Source organism: Simochromis diagramma, unplaced genomic scaffold (assembly GCF_900408965.1).
Source record: "Simochromis diagramma unplaced genomic scaffold, fSimDia1.1 OVJJ01000293.1, whole genome shotgun sequence".
In the NCBI taxonomy this organism is placed as follows: Eukaryota; Metazoa; Chordata; class Actinopteri; order Cichliformes; family Cichlidae; genus Simochromis; species Simochromis diagramma.
The window spans coordinates 8,787,098-8,809,264 of NW_024386801.1; the positions used below are offsets into that span (position 1 = coordinate 8,787,098).

Genomic DNA, 22,167 nt, shown 5'->3' on the forward strand with positions numbered 1-22,167 from the left:
AAACTCTTAGGCAGATAAAAGTGCTATATGAATAAGTGTGACTGGGTGAATCAAGCTTCCAGTAAAAAGTTCTTTGAGTGCTCAACTGAGGTACAAGTCCACAGTATACCTCAGTATATATCAGCTATGTAAAACAACACGGTAATCAAACGAACACATTTAAGAGAACTTTATTTGCCAGATTTGTCAAGGCAGTGTAACATGGAATAACCTGTCCCTGAGAGAAAACGCTTCAGAACATTAATGGAGAACCTATTCCCAGCATAAAGACAGTGCTGAGGTATTTTAAAAGTAAACTAAGAGCACTTTAAGTCATGTGAAGGAGTGTAAAGGAGGAAAGGGGGAAGTATCCATTATTCCAGCAAACTCGCAAAACAAATTTAGAAAGAGGCAATGCTCGTAAAAGGAAAAAACAAAAAACAAACACAACACACTACTCTTAGCAGTGTTATAAATTATAAATGTCACTTTCAACTGGTCTTCTGTCTTCATTGCCCTGAATGACAAGTGAAAGAGTTCAGCACCTGTCAGTCATTTTTATAGATTATGCTAAAAGACAACTCATTTGCTGACATGGAATGTTAATGAGAAAATGCTGCCATTACTCCAACATTAACTAACAACATAACAATGCGACAAAGCGACAAGGATTTTCACTCATTAATCACATTTTGAGGAATTTCTCTGCTGTCAGAAATGACAACCTAAGGAGAAGCATGATCCATTGATGAAAAAGTAGAGCAAAGGGACCATCAAACACAGGACGTAATGCTATGATTAAAGGTTATTTTGGTTATTTTTGGTTAGTGGCAGTGTAAGGAGAACTGGCAAAAGTGGAAAATGTACTTCCACAGTGGATATGATATGGTCATGTGTGCATTGACAAAACAAATCTGTCTAAATTAAAGCCATTATTTTTTGTTTCCTTAAAAACAACTTAATGCTACAATTAAACATCACTTTAACATTAACTTATTATTTTCAGTTTAAGGCTTTTTCGGATTTGCCTGTAAAACAGTTCTCATTACTTCGAGTCACAGCAGAGTAAGGACACTTAAACATAATGAGAACAAACAGGGAAGAGCACTGAGGTAAGTTCAACATTTCTAGCATTAAATATAAAAGGGGAAAAAAAGAACACCACAAATATTTATTCAATAAATAAAATGCTTTCTCTAATTTACAACAAGACAAGTAAGGCTGTGTTTTTATCATATAAACAATCTACAGTAAAAAGACATTTTGGGACACAAATAAAATAAAATCCCCCCCCCCCCCTCCCACTAGTTAAGACCTATGTGCAAGAGTGATGTTTATAATAAGGGACACTTGTGAGCTTACATATATGGAATCCAGCTTTGTCTTCAGATTAGGAAATGTTCTTCCTGCCAGTAGTGCAGATCATGATCTTGGTCAGCATCATTGTGCACGGCAGTATCCTCATACATTGAATTTTATAGTCACTGGCACTCAGTAGCCAGTACCCTCTTTGGAGTCCACAGCATATTCAATGAAATAAACTCTGAGCATATCAGTAGTATCTCCTAAGCAATGACCTTCAGTACTGCCACCTGCTTCCCAAAGCCTGAGTGAGCAAATACAGCACCGGCTCATGTGCTACTCTCTAACCGTCAGCAGGTATTACCATTACATAGCAGGAATCACCCTCTGGCTTTAAAGTGCTCGCGTTGCCTTGGTTGTAACCGTGGTGATGTCATTGTGCAAATGCAGGTGACAAGGTCACCTGGGACTTGTTGACATTCGCCGGTTCCACATGCCACGTTTGGAGTGATAGTGGTGGAAAAAGTTCCTCAAGTAGATCCTCTCCACTTCCAGACCTGCCTCAAGGATTCTAGATGAGAAAACAAGAGGATAGAGTGCTTACTCAACCTGGATCACAAACAGGAAAGAAACGATTTTTCGCCAATTAAGAGCTCCAACATGCTTTGTTGGCATTTCTTAGACACAAATCATGATTGGCTGAAAAAAATACCCTTGCACTAATAAATCAAAACTTTTTTGAGAGTATGTCCATCTGTTCTTTGCCTTTACCAGCAACCTTTTAACCAGTCTGCTTCTTACTTGGAAGGTGTATTGCTTCCAAGTATTGCTATCTAATTTCTTTCAGTGGATGAAATGGATGGAAAAACTCTAAACATATCTATCCATTTAGAAAAGTTAGAAAGTGTGAGACAAACCTGTCGAGAAGCTCCCAGTCTTCTCCTCCCCAGCGATCAGTAAATTCCTTGGTGTTCATACCTCCCACTGTGTCAAGATCTGACTTATAGATACCCAGCAAGCCAAAGCCATTGATCTCCCAGTAACCTACAACACAGACAATCACATAGCCAAAGACATAAATACCTGTCATTTTAGTGGCTAAAAAAATAAAAAACAAAAGGAAGTGAATCTGGTCCCATTTCCCACCTCTGGCCTCTAAAGGTGTATTACCACAGCCCAGCCTCATGACAATGGGAGCAAAGGCCATGTATCCCTCTACACAGTGCATCCTGATGGTATCAATGATTGAAGGAGGGAAGTGGATGTGGAGGTCGCAAAGAAACACGATGCTGTGGTCATCCTAAGGAACAGCGAGATGGGAAACATTAAATTCATGAAATTTACTATTGACATCTATCGGTACACTTTTATGCTTCCTTGCCGAGCGATGCCGCAGTACTCACAGTTATCAGGTCGATACCTGCTTGCAGACCAGCAGAGCGCTCAAAGTTCCCATCCATCTTCACATACTGGTACCTGATCATTTCCACAAGCATACATACAGCTCAGTTAGACCATGAATAGTTTGCAATAGGCTTGTATTGCCTGTAAAATTAACTCACAAACACAAACCTGGGCAGTGAGGACTTCTCAAGAGCCTTCCTCACATCCATGTCAGTGCTTTTGTAGTCAGTGATTATGAGGTTGAAGTTACTATCTCCAGTTATTTTGAACAGTTCCTCCATGTCAGTAATCAGCTGCTGCACCCATCTAGCCTGGTTTTTTACTGAAAAAGACATACAGGCCAATTATATGACAGATAAGTGACTTATCTCTATCTTTTATCTGGCAGAGGTGTTTTGACCTTTGTATTTTTTTAAAGCTATTAATTCTCAAAGGGAACACAGGTCATTCCCACAGACAGTATAATAACAGGCTTGCCATGCCCATGCGGTGCTCGACAGTTAAACTGCATTAATAAAGGGAAGCTCTGTTATGTGCTTTACATACCAGTATTAATGCATTACTGCCAAATTTACATTAATATTATATTATGCTGAATTCATAATGTGATTCAATTTCTGTCTTCAGGTGATAAGAGTTTTACATTTTACTGTTAAGGACCTTGTCTCAGAGAGATTATCCTTTATTTCTGCATATTTTAGAGACATGGAGCCATTATTTAATCCCACTGAAGGGTTTTCTTTTTCCTCTAAAAAGGTCCACTTACATCTCACCATGTTTTTTAATATGACACTGTCAAGCTGTAAGAACTTCTATCTTTGAAAAATGAAATATTAACAAACAAGAAAATGAACATGTAAATCAGTTGATTTTGAGCAGGTGTGGGAACTTTTTTTTAGATTTGGCTGATTTTATGTGCAATCACCAAGTAAGTGTCAGGTGTACAGTACCTGGCACTATGAAGTGGACCATGGCAACAGGATTCCAGCGGAAGCCCACCGGGTTGCAGAGCAAAGTCTTAGATTTTGACTGTTGGAAGTCTGAGTCCCAGCCGTTGGACCAGCTATTGGTTACCAGAGCATAGATGTAGTGTGATACACGCAGCAGCTGGCCATTCACATCTTTCAGTTCCAGTTCAAGGAGGTAGCGGCTGCCCTGGAAGTCATCCACACGCTTCACCATGTTAACCACACGTACCAACTTAAACCGCCTGCAAGAGCAACCACAAAAATAAAAGTGCAATGTGCTGTAAAGGAAGTACAAAGGTTTTTGAATATTTTATCATCTAATTGAAAATGGCATGAGCTTGCAATAAGAGTCTTATATCATACGTTGACTTGTTACAATTAATCCGAAAAACTTAATTTACTAAACCAAGTATAAAATAACTACTAAAAAAGTAGCAAAAGTTCTCATGTTGCTACAAAGTGGCTCTTGTCAGTGTAATATTTTTGCATACTACAATCAACAGCCACGTTATTACATAGCCCTGTCCAACTGCTGGTTAACGCATACATCTAAGCAGCTAATCATATGAAAGCAGCTCAATGTATTTAGGCAGGTTCTACCTTTAAAAATATAGTAGCAAATGAAGCAATTAAAAAAAAATAAAAACACTTTACCTGAGGAGGTATACATAAATTAACCACTGACTTTCAAGATGAGAAAAGTTAAAATCACCTAAAATACTTCTTTTAACAAATTCTAGAGGATATAGCAATATCCAATCAGATTAACATTTTCCACACACACACAGCACTAGATGCACAACTTACCCATGATGCTTTTTATTCAGTTGGTCCATGAACATCTTGACTATTGGCAAAGCATCATTGGAGTGAAGCAACAAGTTTCCAGAAATGTTGCACTGCAGGTCGATCCAATCTGAACGCTGGGCCTGAAGATCCAGGTGGTTGACATGGAAGGTCTGGTTCCAGTTGACTTGCGTGTCAAAAACTGGTGCAGGTGTAAGATCTTCATCATCAGTACCTTCAAAGTCTTCTTGTCTTTCCCAGAAGTAGCGTTTCTCACCCTCTGTGGTGTCTTTCCTTTTCTCAGCCCTGTTGGAGAGCTCATCTTCCTCCCCTTCTTTCCTATCCGACCACCTTTTGTCAATATTCCCTTTAGCAATCTTCTTACCTCTAACAATGCTGTTTTCTAAATCTTGTTGTTGTGGCATATTCAGCTCCATATCCTTATCATTGGGGCTTTTTTTGCCATCCAAGTCCCTTTGATTTGATCTTTTTAATGGGTGGTTGAAATCTCTTTTGGGAGGGGTAAAACGCTTGCTGTTTGGCAGCTGAAGTTCCTTCTGTTTGGTTACAAACCTCCGCTGCTTGGCCACTGGTGGTTTTTCAGGCTGTGAGTTGTTGAGTCGCTGGATTTCGGTATTATTCGTTTTACCAAATTTCTGGATTTGATCCTGTTTAGAGCCAAGTTGCTCTGATTGGACAACTGGTTGCTGATTTGCTTTAAGGTCTTTTTTATTATCCGGTATTGGTAGATTATTCTGTCCTGGTCTCTGAGCTGCTTTTACCCTTTTTCTTTTTACTCGTTTTCTGCTTTTCTGCTGTTCTGCTTTTACAACTTGCCCCTCCTCTTTTTGTAACTTTGTCTGATTCAGTTGCAGGTTATGTTTTAAGCCTTGCTTTAGCACTGACTGGGGCTGAGACAAATTTTCTTTATGTTCCCTCTTCCCCAACTCGCCTCTGTGCAGTCCTGAAGAGTTGCCCAATGTGTTGTTTGATTTTGGGACAACCAAGGAGAAGAGTTTGCGCCTACGTTTTTGTACATAATCATCATAATCATCTCCATAGTCTTGATAATGGGCTTTATCCTCATGAGCAGGCTTGGTTTCCGTTTCTTTTTTATGAAAGTCATTGTCCTCCTGGTTAAAATTCCTCATCTGGAAATTAAAATCTAATATACACCAGATATAAAAAAGGACAGTTAAATGGACTGAAACCGCAAGCAGCTTATATTTGCTTATGGGGAAAAACAAGGGCAAAATACCTCTGTCTGGATTTACTTTTTCCTCTGTAGCTGGACGGTCAAATCTCATGTATCTAGAGAAGCCGAACCTAGATATGCAATTTAAAAAAAGAAAAAAGGACGGAAGTTATAGCAGCCTTGCTTGGTGATACTCTAAAACTAATTATAGTTCAACTTGTCACACCTTTCCAGCATTATTGTTATTAGTCCTTTATTTATCTAGGTAAAAAATCTCATTGAGATTAAAAATCTCATTTCCAAGAGAGACATCATGACAACAAAAGTCAAAATACATGTACCACATAAGTATATAACATTTTAAACAAATACAATATCCTGTACAAACATGTGAAAAATATACATATAGATCAAATTAATCTTAGGAGACGTAGATAACAATTCTTTGCCATTTGAGAATAACATGAACTTGGATTTCTCTGGATTTAACACCAACTTAAGTTGAGTTGAGTGGGACAGTAAACATATTTGTAACAATTAGCGCACCTCTTTAGGTAGTAAGAGCTCTCAGAGTAGAAACAGCTGGTCTGCGTCTCCATGTGTGTTAGTCGAGTGTAGTCATTGGGGTAGATGTAGGACAAGTGGACCTGAGGATATGAAATGAAATGACATGGTGTAAAATATATGACATCTTATTGAAAAAAGTTGAATATTTTGAGGTATGTAATTATTGTCCTTTGTATTGAAAGTTGGATAAAAAGAAATCTATTTGGTAAATATGAAGGTACAATTAGAGGCTTAACTCAGCAGACTGGAAACAAAGAGAAGGTAAAGCTACCAGTGGCTTTCTTTAAAGATTAAAAAACATCTACTTTAGAGCTCTTCCAAATCTCACTAACGCATTTCAGCTGAAGCGTGAAAGAGACATTAAAGACTATTTCTTGGCCAGTAAATGACGTCCTGGAGGCAACCATTAGAGATTCCAGGAAGTCACTGCAAATAATTCGACTTCAGCAACAGTAGTAAAATCAATACGAGAAAAATCTCAAGCTATTTTACTGTTTTTTTTTCTTCTTCCTAATGGATGCAATTAGCACTAATTTCTTTTATATGGTCCTCGGAAGACATTAAGAATGTGGGTGCAATTTAAAGGCCTCAAATAGATAGCATAACTCAGTATACCAGGGATACCATTAGAAGACTGACATAAAAGCCATAAAAGATTGAAAAACCTTCCCAGCGTTTCTTGCTGGCATGCCTTTCTTTATCTCTTGAACAAACAAAAGATTTTAAAAATGCACCTGTAACCTTCTGAGAATAATGGTATAAGGTGATTAAATATCAGAAAAGTAGTGTAAGTGACGTAAACAAATTATCAGTACATCAAATACGTACAAACTGCAGTCCTTGATAACGAAGCAAAGGGAAGTCTTTGATTGTGTAAGAGGGGTTATATGAGCAGTCAGGCAGAACACCTTGTAGGTACTTGCTGTTTAACATGCGCACTGCAAAAAAGCGAAACAGATAAGAGTCGAGATTACTTTGTGCATTCAGTAAGAGGAAATAACTTGCACAATACTTGCATCCGGGATGGTAGGAAACAGACAGCTGATGTATCTGCTTTGTGTTGAAACAATCGAGCGACGTAGCTGACCTTTGTAGAATGAATCTCGACGGTCTTCAATTAACATATCTGCATCAGCACTGCGCTGCTTTGTGGGTGTTTGCCGGTGGCTTGCAGCTGTCTGTGGTATGTGGGCGACATCATTCATTGACAGTGCTGACTCATCTGAAGACACGGAGCGTCAGAAGAAGATACAAGCTTTTTACTTACTGTGCTTTTTAGCATCTATGCAGAATAAAAGGCAAATGTTTCATTGCGATCTAGACTCATGAACATTCATTCTGAGGGATATATTTTGAGGCATGATGTGTGTACTCACTAGTATAGAGGGAGATGTACTTGGAGTCAATAACCTTAAACAGACTGCTATAGTCCAATTGCAGCCACTGTGTGAAAACAAAACAAACTTTAAAAACTGCACATCTTTTCCACTTTATTACTCACATAATACAAGAGCGCATACTCGGCGCGGGAGTTTGGAGACAAGGAATGAGATAAGAAAACAGAGAGGGATCCAGCTACTTACTGCCACCTCCACGTGGTCAGTCCCTTCGTCGTTTTGCTTGTGAATAACTTCAAAAAAGTATCTCCTCTGAGCAGACAGCCTGTCAGACAGTAAAGGTACTCAGTATCATGTTATAGTCATAAAAAAGACAATATAAACTACTTACCCAAAGATAATCTCAAACCCTTATTTGCTGAATGTACATAATAAATTATTTATGACTTCAATATATACAATCATGGTAATGTTTTTACATATCAGGACATAATAAAACCATACTGTCCTTAATAGGTCTTAAAATTAGGTAAGTACAACCTCAGATGAAAAACAGAAGTTACACATGTTCAATAATTATTTATTGGAAATTAAAGGAAAAATGTGGAAGTTTATACCATCTTCCTGTACCCTTGGATGAACCTTTCTTAAATAAATAATGACATATGTCATGTGCTGTTTTTTTAATCTCAGGTTGTATTTACCTTTTAACTCATTCACTGCCATTGACGGCTATAGCCGTCAATGGCAGTGAATGAGTCAATGGGTTTAACTCATTCACTGCCAATGGCTGGCAGTGAATGAGTTAAGAACAGATGAGGTCCAGATTTATATATATATATATATATATCCTGATACATATATATACCTATATATATATATATATATATATATATATAAAACTATGAGTAGACATTAACATTATTTAAATATTTGCATTATTGTGGATTTAGGCCGGTTCTGTATATCTTGGCACGAGCATACACGCCACTCCTATGGCAACTCACTAAACTGCTTTAATAAAGCAACTAATTTTATACGCACAGGGTGTAAAAGGGTGTGCTTTCCAACATGCCATTAATTATAATTCAACTGTTAAGAAGAGTCATTTGTGCTTTTGAAACAGGTTTGATGCCTCAAACCTAATTTCTTATCCTCAAGTACAACAAGTACAACTTGTAAAGTTTTTTTTTAAATTTAAAGAAATATTTGTGACTTGAAAGAGCTGAAATTTCACCTTTCTGCCTCATTTAATAAACACAGAAAAATCAGTACACAAACAAATCCCTAACTGCTACTTCCCCACTGCAACATGCAAAATATTTATTAAAAACTGACTCTGACAAATTGGTTAATACATTCATGTCAGACAGGTTAGACTACTCTAACGCTCTATATGCAGGTTCTTATCGTCAGGTTGACTTCAACTTGTTCTGAGTGCAGAGCCCAGGGTCCTTACACATACGTGGAAATAGGAACATATGACCCCAGACCTGAAATCACTAAAGAATTACCTTCTTTTAATTTTAAAATTTGCATAGCTTTGAACCTGCTTAATATAGAAGAATTGTTGAGACATATTTCAGCACGTCAGGGCCCTATGACTGTTCACAATCGTTTTCTTTTTTGTGTGTGTCCAGAGAATACCACGATTCTGACCTTGTAGCCTCCAACATTGTCTCTCCTCAGCCCATCAGGCTGGATGCTTTAGTGCTCACGAGTAACTGTGTGTTTTAAAAAGCTCCATACACAGAAAGTTGTTATTATGAGGGAACTGCTTTGTTACAGTTTTTTCTGATTGCTTAAGCACATTTTTTGTAACTATTGGCTAATTTTGCAAAACTCTTCACACAAATAAGAAAACCTGTCACCCAATAATCAAAACATTGTAGTTCTCTTGCAGAAGCAAACACAGCTAGATTAACTCTTCACACCTTCGTAAAAATGGTGTTTCCGTATCAAACAGTACACACAAGCCATCATCTACTAAGCCCACAATGCGCCAACTGCACACTGATGGTATGAATACAAAACACATCTGGCTTTTGCTTTCTCTGTGCACAAGGTAGGCTATGTCAGTTTGAGCTCATACTTCTGTCATAGATCCATAAGCATAGAGGGATCCAAACTTCAAGTACTGGTGTTTATTCAAACACATCAAAACAAACACAAGTGTTCATTTCCAAGTATAGGATTATTTGCAATCGCCATAATGACTATATGGGTTACTTGGTCTGCAGTGAACATGCTTCCTCTGCCCCCAGCATCTGGTCATCTAGCAATTCTGTAAAGTAACAATTTCAGTATTTTTACATCAATGGTATTGGTGTGTTTCTCATTGGCATATGGCAGTGCTACAAATCTTTGTGCGAAGTGACTGTACTAACTGATTCTCATTTCAAGATGTCCTTATGGTACTTGCTACAGTGTAGCGGCTCGAGTTAGGCTGGACCCGTTGGCCAGCTACCCTCAGGGTCATTCCACGGTTGAGTACATGGTCCACTATTGTAGCTCTGATGTCATCAGCAATTCTATTTCTTACTCTTCCTACCCTTCCTCTCCCCCCTCCTCATCTTCCTCTCCCCCCTCCTCGTCTTCCTCTTGCTCCTCCTTGTCCTTGTCGTCCTCTTCATCCTACTTCTTCACCTCCACGTCCTCTTCCTCGGCCTCCTCTACTTCTCACTCTTTCTGCTCCCTCCATTGTACTCCGCACACACAGCTTACCTGTATTATAGTGCTTAGGCTGATTGCAAAGTGAACTAATTATCTAAAAAAGTTTTCACATGTGAAAGTGTGCCAGACAGTTGGCAAATTAGTGTTAATGATAGCCATACATGTGTATACTTTTGCTAGGAGTGTGTTGGAAATTTGGTAATTGAGTGTTGTGCAGTGAATTGTGCCTACAGGTTTGCAAAGTGTGTGTTACAAAATTGCAAACTGAGTGCAAAGCAGTTTTTGTGCTTTTAGTTTTGCAAACTCAGTGAGTGGTTTTGCTATAAGTCTGAATAGTTTTAGAGATTGTGCTACAGGAATCACAGTTAGGGTTTAAGCATTCAGAAAAAACTGTAATATAAGGAGAAAGAATGAGGACACCCAGGAAAACAGTAAGGGTACCAGATGGGGGGAAAGAAAGTAGCGTAAGTCTTTGACTGCTAACGATGGTTTACCAGTGTTAGATAAGCCTTGTTTTTGTTCTCCAGTTAGGTCAGTTCCACAAGTTCAAAGCATTTGTTCGTTATTTGTTAAATGAGAAACCCTGGCAGTTGGTGGTAATGCTTTTGAGACTCTTATCAGTTTGAACTGTTTGTGTAAGATGTCAAACCAACCAATGTAAGTACGTTCTCAACTTGTTCTCACCTTGTACAAAGTGCAGCTGCCAGATTTGTTTTTTTTGTAACCATACTGCATGTGTTATTTTTCCACGTAAAATAATAAAAAACATGTAAGGTATACTATTATTACTCCTACTAATAATAATAGTGTATTATTATAATTATTATAGTCAGTAACAGTAGTAATAATACAAGTATTTGTAATTAAGTTTTCTGAGACAGTCAGGCTTTTATCATTTGTTTGTACATTTTGTCTGGTGATTCTAAATTTGTTTGTAAATATTTATGGGTAGCAGTTTGTGTGTGAAATGTTAGTATGCATAGGTTATGTATAGATTTGTCTATATGCACTGCGTGTGAAGGGGCTCATTGTTGGTCTCGGTCATTGGTTTCAACTCACCAAACTGGTCTGGAGGTCTGACTGGAATACTTCTCAAACTCACCCGGGGCCGTCCATTCTTTTCCCGTCTAGGAAATGAAAATTAAACACTGAAGGAAATGTTACAAAGACTAGTATGAGAAATTTACCCCGGAACACTTGAGATGACAAAATGCATACCATTCCAACCCACGCAATTAACTTCAAATTAAGGGGAGAGTCATCTGTGCTCAGCCAGAATTCAGAGTTGTCGTCAGAGCTCACAGCAAACACAAAATCTCCTGAGACAAAAGAAGAGGAAATGAGATAAAGGAATGAAGAGACAGACTGAGTCTGTATAGCATAACATACACGTATTACATGCTGAAAATACACAAAGTGAAAAAGTACCATCAGTATGTGGATGAAGATAGCCAAATATTCTGAGCCCATAGTTGGTCCACTGAGGAGAGACGGCCAGCTTCTCCACTGTGGTTCTGGACTAAAGGAGTAATGAAAGACAAAGAAAATCAGCCATGATTTGATGTCAAAGTGATGGTGCATTCCCGAATAAGTCAGAATTTCTGAGTTCCCAGTCAACTTTGAATCTGGAACCTCGGTTTTAACACTCAGACCAGTCAGAGTCGGAACAGCCTAACCAACCCCAAGTTAACAATCCAAATAGTAGTAAAACTGTAAAACTTCATTTGTACTGCCACTGCTGTGTATCTGTGACTTATTAAATCACTTGGTACTGACTAGACTCTGCATGAACGTGCAGCAGACATGTTTTTAAGCATGAAAAGTATTGCTCTGGTGTGCTAGTGAGTCCCGAATGTCGCTTTTCCTGTAATGCACTAACCTGAGATTGACATTACTCCCGAGTTCCGAGGTATCTGAACCATGGCATGAACTCAGGAACGTGAAAATCTGGCATGAAGACGTATAATCTACCACTGAGTAAAACCAACTGTGCGTGTGTGAGAGTGTGTGCACGAGTGTCTTCTTTCACATCCAACCACAAATACTTACATGCAAGAGGAGGTGATATCTATGGGTTATCTGAGTTTGGTGGTATTCTCTGGTGACAATCTTCTGCCTATGCTTCTACTACTTTTATACTTTTACACATAAAACGTGAAAGAAATAAAAAAAACTTTTTTTTAATGAAGTTTTACTAGGAATATAACATCACACATACTGGGCAGTTTTCTGTAAAACCAGTATAATATGACAATGAGAAGGGACTCAGTACTAACATAATTATATATAGCAGGAATAATCTTTACTATGTTCACCTGTTACATTTGGCATGTTAGCATCCTAGTACAGTTTTTGCAAATGACCATTTTTAGCCTGGCTGGAATGCTATTTGGTTTTCATATATTTGGTCACACAATGGCCACAGTGGCTACAAATGTAAATCATCAGTTAAGCAAGATTAATGAATAACCATATTCTAACCATTAATAAAACGAGTTTTATTAAGAAATGTGTTTTTTTTCGCCAACATGTTTAATGATTCCTTGTAAACTGTGCTTGTGCTCTTGTGAATGTTTCCTCTTCTGAGGTTTGTCTAATCTAGTTTAAGATTGTCTGACTCAGTGAAGGTTTACATTTGACTGTGACAACTGAGAAGTTGGGCATTTTGACTCACATGAGGGAAAAGCGGGTAATGCAGGTTTTTGCGAAGATCGGCCGTTGAACTGCCACACCAGTCCTCAAACACATGCAGATTGGCCTGTCCCTTATACTGCAACACAGGAGAGTGACAGTGACTTTAACACAGAACTTGTATGTTTACTGTATTTAAAGGCACAGAAGTTGGAGCAACAGTCTAAATCACTTTTCTCATTTGCAGTTCAAATGCTCAGTGAAAGTCAATAAGAAACACTGGAACACGAACACGTAAATGAAGAAGCAGCTGAGTTTCAGTAGATGCACAGATGTCCTGTAAACATATACCTCTGTGATATCTGCCAAAGAGGCCATGTTATCTGATCTGTGTGTGCGTGTGTGTTTGAGTGTGTGAGTGAGTGTGTGTTGGTTTCGCCAAAGGGACATAACAGTGCAGATCGGAGCCAAATGTAGCCAAGCAGCTCATCAGATTTCAGTAGTGGTCAGGCTAGTTAGTTAAATATTAGCATGACTGAAGCTCACAAGTTTACACAAAATGCCGTAAAATCATGACTGAGAGTGTAGCTTGTAATCATTTAAGGAGATTCTTACTCAAAATCAAAAGGCGGTGAGTTTAAGGAGCTCTTTTGTTGTAAAGCTCAATTTGCTTCTGCTAAAACTCTATTTTTCAATAACTAGCCTGCTACGTGTGGCGCTTCATCAAAGCATTTTTGAGCTTTGTTAATTCTCCGAGACATTAGCCTAGTTTTACATCGTTTTTCACAGCAAAATTACTTATAACTCAATAATAACATTTTGTAAAAAACTTATCAACCTTGACAAAAAACACAAAACTATAGACAAATCTACTACAGGGGCATACAGTGTGTACAAAATCATGTAAAACTGAGGAATACTGACTGTAGAACTAATAAAGACATTGATATCAATAGGTTTTTTTTCTCAAAGCAGATATGTGACACTTGTTTGTTGTTGGGTACATGTGGCTTTCCTTTCACTTGACTGTACATTAAAACCCCCAAAGTAAGTCAGTTTATCAAGAAAGATTTCAGCAAATTAACAGGAAAGTAAGTCATAGTTAGATGGAATAAAATTACAGGTATTTCATCAAAACTAACAAAAAATGTTTTATGGATAAATATATTTTATATGCAGTGGTTAGTATTTGCATTCCATCTACAAAACTGAAAATTAAGGTTCTTTTTTTGTTTTTTTCTTTGCATGATTTCTGCAACTTTTGTTCTTGCTCTTTATCAGTGCACCTGATCAGGACCCAAAGGAGATGTATACTAATATTGTGCTGTAAATTGTGTGTAAATCATTGGCTTCTTAAAAGGGTGCAGCTATGTAGCAATCTATGCATGTCTGCAGACTTTTCTGTTGGTTGTTTTTTACATTTCAATATCTGCTTAGGCTGGTTTCCTATTATCCTCCTATGTTCCTCGCCTGTGCTGTCTCAACCCTTGTGATATTTTCCAAATGTTTGTCCCCAGAGTGACAATAGAAGTGAGAAAAACACTTTAAAATATGTGGCCAACCCCCCGATTACCAGTGAGACATTAAGTTGATAATAAAGAAGAAAAATGTAACCTTGGTCAGTGTGATTGCTCTTAAATTTCTTAGAAACCGCACCTTTTTTGTTCCTGATTTGTTATTGTGGATGATTTGTAAACTGTGTATCTATAATAGAATCTCTGATGCCCTGTTTGCCAGGTCTGTCTGTTTAATCATGCAATACTGCTGTTGAAATAGGCAACACTGGCTCAAAACAAAAACATAAACAGGAACCGGTTACACCTGACATGAAATATTCGAAACATTAACACAAAGCAGGGAAGCTTCTGAAATGGAGTCACACTATAAACGGAGGGACTGAGGGAGGGGAGGCCACTGGGCAGGCCCAGGCAGCTTATTCAGAGTTCAAAGGAGGTGAGGTTGAATATTTAGGTATGGGCAAGCGCACACACCTCTGGTTTCCAAGGTTGTGGAGCATAACTGGAGACCCAAGCACTGCTGTCCCCAACAGTGTTTGGCTGATGGTCCTTTTTTGCCTGTAAAAACAAATATTAAACTTGGTTTAGCTTTGGTTTCCTTTCTGAAAAAACAAACACCCTCGTGTGCCATCCTTACCCTATTTTCAAACACATCTCTCCTCCAGCTGACGTGGTCAGCGTCAGTAATTGAACCTGAGGATATAGGTGAAGACAATAGTCAACATGGTCACATCATCTCTGTGAAAGTGGTTATTTTAAAGTGACTTGAGGCTTCCCCAGGAGGTGCACATCCAATCAAAATGCATTCTAAACAAAAAAATCCCAATCTGCTTCTTACAACTTGTGACATAAAAGAAACTCTATCTGGGTTGCATGTGAGGAGAGGTAGGCACGCTACACGTCCATGCATAAATGATAAACTCTGCCCATGCATTGCACACAACAATCAGGCCCGGTGTCTAAGCAGAGACTCACTGCTCATAGCCCCTGAACATAGCTCATCTCAGTGACAGGCTTCAAAGAGCTGCTATGGCAGAGCCAGAGATGTTTGCCGCGTTGGCAAACATCTCTGGCGCTCTGGCAGAGCAGATGCTCAAATATTATTCCTGCTGACTTCTTCCATCATCCTTCAAATTACAGGACAGGGTGTATTTTAAAACAGGACCTATTTGTCTGTCTTTCTTTTCTTTTTTTACGACCATGTGGTGTCAGCAGTGAACTGGAGTTACTGCAGTGATGGTCTGTCATTATCGCCAGGGTGGAGATCTCCAAACACACACCCTTGTGACATACGTTCCAATTTTAGCAGCACAAGTAATTCTAGAGCCGTGGATAAGGAAAGCAACAGTGAAGTACTTTTCATCTCTATGTGCACTCCTCTCCTCTTCTTACTAAACCTTCCCTGTCATGTTTTTTTCTACTTTCCGTGGAATGTATTGCGAAATTTACTGTCAGGGTGGACACTTCAGGTGATAAGAAGGATGCAGCAGGGTTTCACTAGCTTTCTGCGTCCATATGTGGCAGGAAAACAATTTTTTTTTTTTAAATCTCTTGTCACATTGTTGCTGTTTTAGTGTTTTTTTTTTCTGTCCACTTTGGACACAACATACCAGTTTAGCAGTCCTACTCTTCTTATTCTGTCAAAAAAATGTTGCTAACAGACATTTAGTTAAAGTGTTGAATAAAAGGGAGAGGCTGTGTGATAACATGTAAAACAGAATATAATCAAATATATCATTTACAACATTTAAAAAAAAAAGCTTCATTTGCATGTTTTAGCATGCAAATTAAGTGTCGACAGTATTCTTTGGATTATGTGCTTGAAGTTTTAGTGTTAAGAAGGTTTACAACAGGATTTTTTTTAAACTGTTTGTGAGATGCATAGATTTTTATACAGCAAGTTTTAAAAGCAATGTGTCAAATGGATGCATAATATTTCTTGAGCTTCTGTGTTGTTTCAGCTTGAACTCATACACCGAGAGTTAAACGTTGCCTTTTTAACTGAAGTGGAACTGGCTCTGAAAATGAGAGGTAAGAGGTGACCGGCAGATTCTTTGGAAGATGAAGGGGGGGGGAAAAAATGACTGTGCAGTAAATTTCCAGGATGTAGGCGTACATTTTTCTTTGCAAAGAGGAAAAAAAAAAACTTCACTACCAAAACCTCAGACAACTCACCACAAGAGACAAACCGCTGGTAAGCCTCAAAAAGCATGAAAGCTTACTTGCAGTTTTTAAAAAAAAAAGTGCAAACAAGCGGAGGTGTAACGCTGTGTTCTATGTTAACTATGCAGAAAACTGGAATCAACCAAACGTGGTAACTGAGCAGTTATGGTTTACTGAAAGTAGTACCTTTGCACACGAGATGATTTCAAATTTCAAATTCAAATTCAAATTTTATTTGTCACGTACACAGTCATACACAGTACGATATGTAGTGAAATGCTTGGACAACTGCTCGTGACCTAAAGAAAACAAAAAGGAAAAGGCTATGAATAAGATAGGAAATAAATATGAAAAATTAAAAAGGGTAAATTTAACTAGGAAGGAATAAAATATAAATTAAGGTTAAAAATGAAATAACTGTACAACACAAATTAGAATGAAGGGTAAATTTAACTGGGAAGAATAAGATAAATATATAAATTAAAGTTGAAAATAAAATAACTGTACAACAAAATACACAATACACAATATAGAACTATATAAGAACTATATAAGAACTATATATATATAGAACTATATAACTATATTTGCCTCCTGATAGATGCCCTGAATGCACAATATATAAAAACCAAAATCCTATAAGCAAACAAAGAGTTTCTGTAAAGTGTTGCAATGTCCCCAAGTTGCCAAATATATCTCCTGATCCCAATTAAGCTCAGCATATGGTCCACTTTCTGTAAACCATAGTCAAAGGCAGATCAAGAAGTGAAGGTGGCGGCAACAAAAGCCTGGGACAGCGTCTCCAAGGTGGAGAAGGTGTGTGTCGATGAGTATGGATCAAAGACTTCAGGAAGTCATAGCTTGAGATGGATGTTTCTTGAACTCTGGGTCACATCTTTTAATCTTTTAATTCAGGGTTTTTAGTCCCATTATTACATGTGTATAAAACCAAGCATCCAGGCCTTTCTAGTGCTCAGTGAATTTAAGCTTGGTCTTGTAATAAGATGCCTCCACTGCACCAACTCAGCTTATGACATGTTTTACCTCTCAGATCTTCCACCATCAGCTGTGAGTGGTATTGCTGCAAAGTGGAAGTGTTTAAGAACCACAGAAACTCAACCATGAAGTAGCAGACTACATAAACTTGCAGAATGGGATCAGCGAGGTGTATAGAGCCACCGACGCTTTGCTGACTCATTAACTGCTGAGTATCAAAGCTCCTCTGGCATTAACATCAGCAAATAAAATCTGTGCCACGAGCTTCGTACGTAGAATGTGTTTGCATGGCTGAACAGCTACTATAGGTGTAATGTGTAGGTGCCCCAGTACTTTTGTCTATGTTGTGTATTTACCTCAAATAAGAAAGCTTGAAACCTTTGAACAATGTGCACAATTTTCACAGAGGAAATCCAACAGAATGTCTTTGATCCACTTGTGCCTGACATCTTGGATTTTATGACAAAGATTTTTTTTTTTCCGGTAACATTTCTAAAACGTGCCTCAGAAAAGTTTTTATAAGGACCTTTTTTGGTGTAGTTTTACAGAATAATAAAGCCAAATGGTAGCTACCAAAGTGGCTGTGAGGTCATGTCTTTGTACTCCCGCAAAGGGGCTTCCATATAAAGTTGGACAGGTGGACAGATCGATCTAAATATCGATACTAACACTGGTATTGGCATTGGATCAATACTAGCACGACAGGATCGATACTATGTGTCTAGCCTCTAAGTTCATTATGCAGCCCACTGAATTGTGTTAATAATTTTTTGGGAAACGAAAAATATACCTCCCACATGCACTATGAAAGAGGAACCTTTTTGTGTTGACTGTCATGTCTATTTTATTTGTAGCCTCTTGCAAAAAGTAAAGTGCCATTCAAATCTCAAAAAGTACCAATATTTACTTTAGGGGCACATTCACATTCCAGGTCTCAAAAAACAAACAAACCCCAAAAACCAACCCAGTTTCAAAATACATGAAAATCTGAAATGTGTGTGCTGTTGTGTTAAATTATTGTGGACAGTAAAAATCACAGTGATTTAGGGGCTCATTAAAATGTGTTCAGAATTCGGCAATTGACGATGATTCGTCTTATAAATCATGACACACTGCTCCCCCTTACACAAGCTGTCTTTAGAAGTTAAAAATATCAGTGTCGGTATTGGTATCGGCAGTACTGTGTTTACTTGGTACTGGATTGATGCCACAATTTGCATTATCACACAGCACTTCTTCCCCAGTTCAAGCATACAATGCATAAATCAAACAATTTTGCAGTATTTCACAATAAGGGCTCCTGCTGTGTGGAAAAATGCCATTTTTAAAAATATTTTCAAGGGTTCAAGGTTAGGTTCAAGGTTCAAGGTTCTTTATTTGTCACATGCATAGTTATACAAGTATAACACACAGTGAAATGTAGCCTGACACGCTCCTCGACATGTGCAAAAATTGGGGGGGGGTGTAGAGGAAGAACATTATATATATATATACAGACATATAGTATATACACTGGGTGAATGTGCAGTAGTAGCAGCAAGCAGGTGAATTCTGTACATTAATATGAATAGATATCTGACTATTTTACAGGATAGACAATATAAACATATTTAAAATTAAAGGAATTGAAATGTACATTGTGCCTTGGTTTAGTGTCTGGAAGAGTCCTGTCTCAGTCAATTATAGATGATGTGAGAGGGCGGGTGTGTGTGTTTAGGGCCCGGATGGCTTTTGTTTTTGCTTACGGATATATCCCACAAAGCTGGACTAGAAGCCTTAACTGAGGCCTATGCTCTTCAAGCTATTTAATTAAATAAGTCACTCGACCTTGCATGTGGCCATTGTGTATTAAAGGATCTTTGTCTGCATCACAATTTTTTTTCTGTGTGTGTGTAGATGTCAACCAAATTAATATGATAATAAATTGCACATTATGAGTTTAACTACTAGTTCTCAACTTTTACCAAAGGGTTATTAAAAATCTAGGCCAAGTGTCCATTGCATGGAATTATCACATATAAGTCATGCACACAATGGCCATCTTTATTCTGCTGGGCCAGTTATTAAATGCTTTATTGCAGCAAACATTATCTACGTTGTTAGTTGTAGTGCTCATATGATCTCAGAAAAAAAAGCCCGTCCCATAAAAACTGCACATCTATAGTCCTGTTTGTCTAGTTTAAAGGTGATTAACCTGAGTGAGTGAGTAACCTGCTGCACAAATAAAAGATCTGCATGTGAAGTTTCCTGACGACTTACGCACTTCCTTTAATTCACCTTGATGCACGTTTCTCCACCAAGGTGATCTCTGCAAAAACTGCAAAAGCAAATTTCACGAATGCAGTGGTGATGGGTGAGGGGGGGAGAATACATTAATTACAGGTGTAGATCGGGCATGCATTCTTAAAAAGGTGGGAAATAAAACGGAACTTGGGTGATTATATTTTCCCAAAAGGTAGAAAAAAACCAGAGTTGTGGGGGAGTCGTAAACCGCATTTAGGGTAAAAAGAAATTGGACTTGTGAGAAGTCGTTCTTAATGAAAGTGTGTGTGAACAGATTATGACCCATTAAAGATATAAAGTGCTGCTCTGACCCACAAAGTGTACTCTAGGATAGCAAATTTTAAACCTCAGTGAATTCCACATGAAGAAGACATTTCTGCATAGCTCCAAAAGTGCAATTCAAGCTGCTGGCGAGCCATGCAAATCACTCAACAAGCATACTTTAAAACAGCAGCCACATGGCATCACGAATAGGCACAACACCCCCATAGTGGACCTCATTTTGACCCTCAATACAAGGTTCTAAAAACTCTTAATAAATATCATTTTTAATTGCTGTTGGTTCTTTCTCTTGTAATTATGTAACAGACTGACTTGAATTATGTGTTTTGGGCTTTTTTTATGTGAGCCATGACACATTTTGTTCACTCAAAGTCATGTACATGTAAGTTATAACAATCAAGTTACAACATTTTTAAAAACGTCTGTCTTGTCTTATGAACTGTGTAAAAAAGGGGGGAAAAAAGAAACCTCATACTGACCACTTGCAACTGAAGTCATGTGCTTAACTGCACCTGCCAATTATTTATCCATGTTAGGATTTTAATACAGCTCTGTTTGAAGAGCTTTGTGGAGTCCTTCTCTCAATAGAAGCCCCACTGTGGCCGGGGGGCTTCAGCCCAGGAATGTGTGTACATATAGGCGAGCCCTCTAATGTAGATCTAGGCATGTGTTTACATGCTGATGCTGTGCTCAGACTGAGCGTGTCATATGTTTCTGTTTCTCTCAACAACCCCACTGTTGTTTCCTTTCTTCTGTTTTGTGCTGTGTGTGTGTGTGTATGTGTGCTGCGACAGACGGTAAGGCAACGTGTGAGGGTAGAAAGCAGGAAATCTGGTTACCCAGTGTGAGACTAGATTTCCTTCTGAGTGTAAACCTACTATGTGACCTCCTGACCTCCCCAACCCCCTTTTTACTGTCTCTCTTTCCCTAAATCAACCTGCTGTTTCACCTGCTGAAGGCTCAAGTTTCCTGAGGAAATGCATCCAACGTCATGAAAGCTAAAGCAGATGTTAGATGTGAAAACTTGTGTAAAATGCACATGCATTCAAATATTTCATGCAAATAAACAAATCTTTTGCGACTTCGTTTTCTGACTCCCAACTTCACATAATAAAAAATGTCACCAAACAACTTCATACATTGTTTTTGGTGATGACTAATTTTTACAGTAGCCTTAGCAGTATTTCATGTTTGTGTTTCCCTATTTTTGTAAATGATGTGGACTGTTCAACACCACAGTGCCATGGAAATGTGTGATACGTGACAAATAGCTTATATCATGCACGCTCAAATGCGTAATACAGTCCAAACCTTTTTACTTTTGTTCGGCTATATTTCTCTCCCCCCCCTCCCTCCCGCATGCGCATGTTCACTTGCTATGCTACTGCATAATTATCATAAATAGAAACTCCGTCTGAATGGTGCATCAGCAAAGGTTTGAGTGACACTGTGAGTAGCAGTGCGCGTACTGGAAATCATAAACCATAAACTTACTCATATCACTCCTCCATTCTTTTGCAGCAACCATCTCGTGGTACACGGCCACCAATCCCGCCAGCAGGATCGCACCGAACAGGAGATATTTGCCATTTCGCCGCAGTTTCTTCAAGGGGAAAAACGACGTGATCATTTTGACTCCCGGGGGAAACTTGCTCCCGAGTTCCTCACCCGCTTTGTCATGAGTAGGGGACGGAACGCGCCCTGAGCACGTCCGCCTGCCGCCCACCGCTGCTCCCGGTGGATGCGCACTATCACCGGCACCCTGGATATTCCCGGCGCTCGGGTCCCCTGGTGCCTCTCATCCGGAGAAAAATCCCACCTTGCCCTGGGCCAGCCGGTGACCTACACTGGGCACTCTCGATCATCTAAAACTTTTAACAGGTCTCCTATTGCTCCTTGAGCGCCCGGCTTGAGACCTGACCTCTGTTCCTGCTAGTACCACATGAAGCGCACGCAGCTCGGTACAAAGAACTCAGCAAGGAATGAAATCTTCACCTCCCCTCCCCTCACCATCCTCCACACAATTTAAAGAAGCCAGATGGAAGGAGCTAGTAAGCGGCCAGAATAGGACCAGCTTTGCCGTC

General features: G+C 38.8%; 1 protein-coding gene across 1 annotated transcript; it reads right to left on the minus strand.

The window, feature by feature from the left end:
- Positions 1–154: 154 nt before the first annotated feature.
- Positions 155–22,077, minus strand: b4galnt3b (beta-1,4-N-acetyl-galactosaminyl transferase 3b). Its single transcript, XM_040025619.1, has 20 exons — positions 21,578–22,077; positions 14,997–15,052; positions 14,834–14,917; positions 12,886–12,981; positions 11,640–11,730; positions 11,430–11,530; positions 11,271–11,338; positions 7,785–7,863; positions 7,578–7,644; positions 7,289–7,423; positions 7,030–7,139; positions 6,181–6,281; positions 5,698–5,765; positions 4,461–5,604; positions 3,636–3,895; positions 2,854–3,007; positions 2,685–2,757; positions 2,428–2,581; positions 2,199–2,325; positions 155–1,852 (listed from the first exon to the last, which is right to left on the minus strand). Exons 1-20 carry the CDS (start codon positions 21,711–21,713, stop codon positions 1,741–1,743), a joined length of 3,216 nt encoding a protein of 1,071 aa, XP_039881553.1. The 5' UTR covers positions 21,714–22,077; the 3' UTR covers positions 155–1,740.
- Positions 22,078–22,167: the final 90 nt, after the last annotated feature.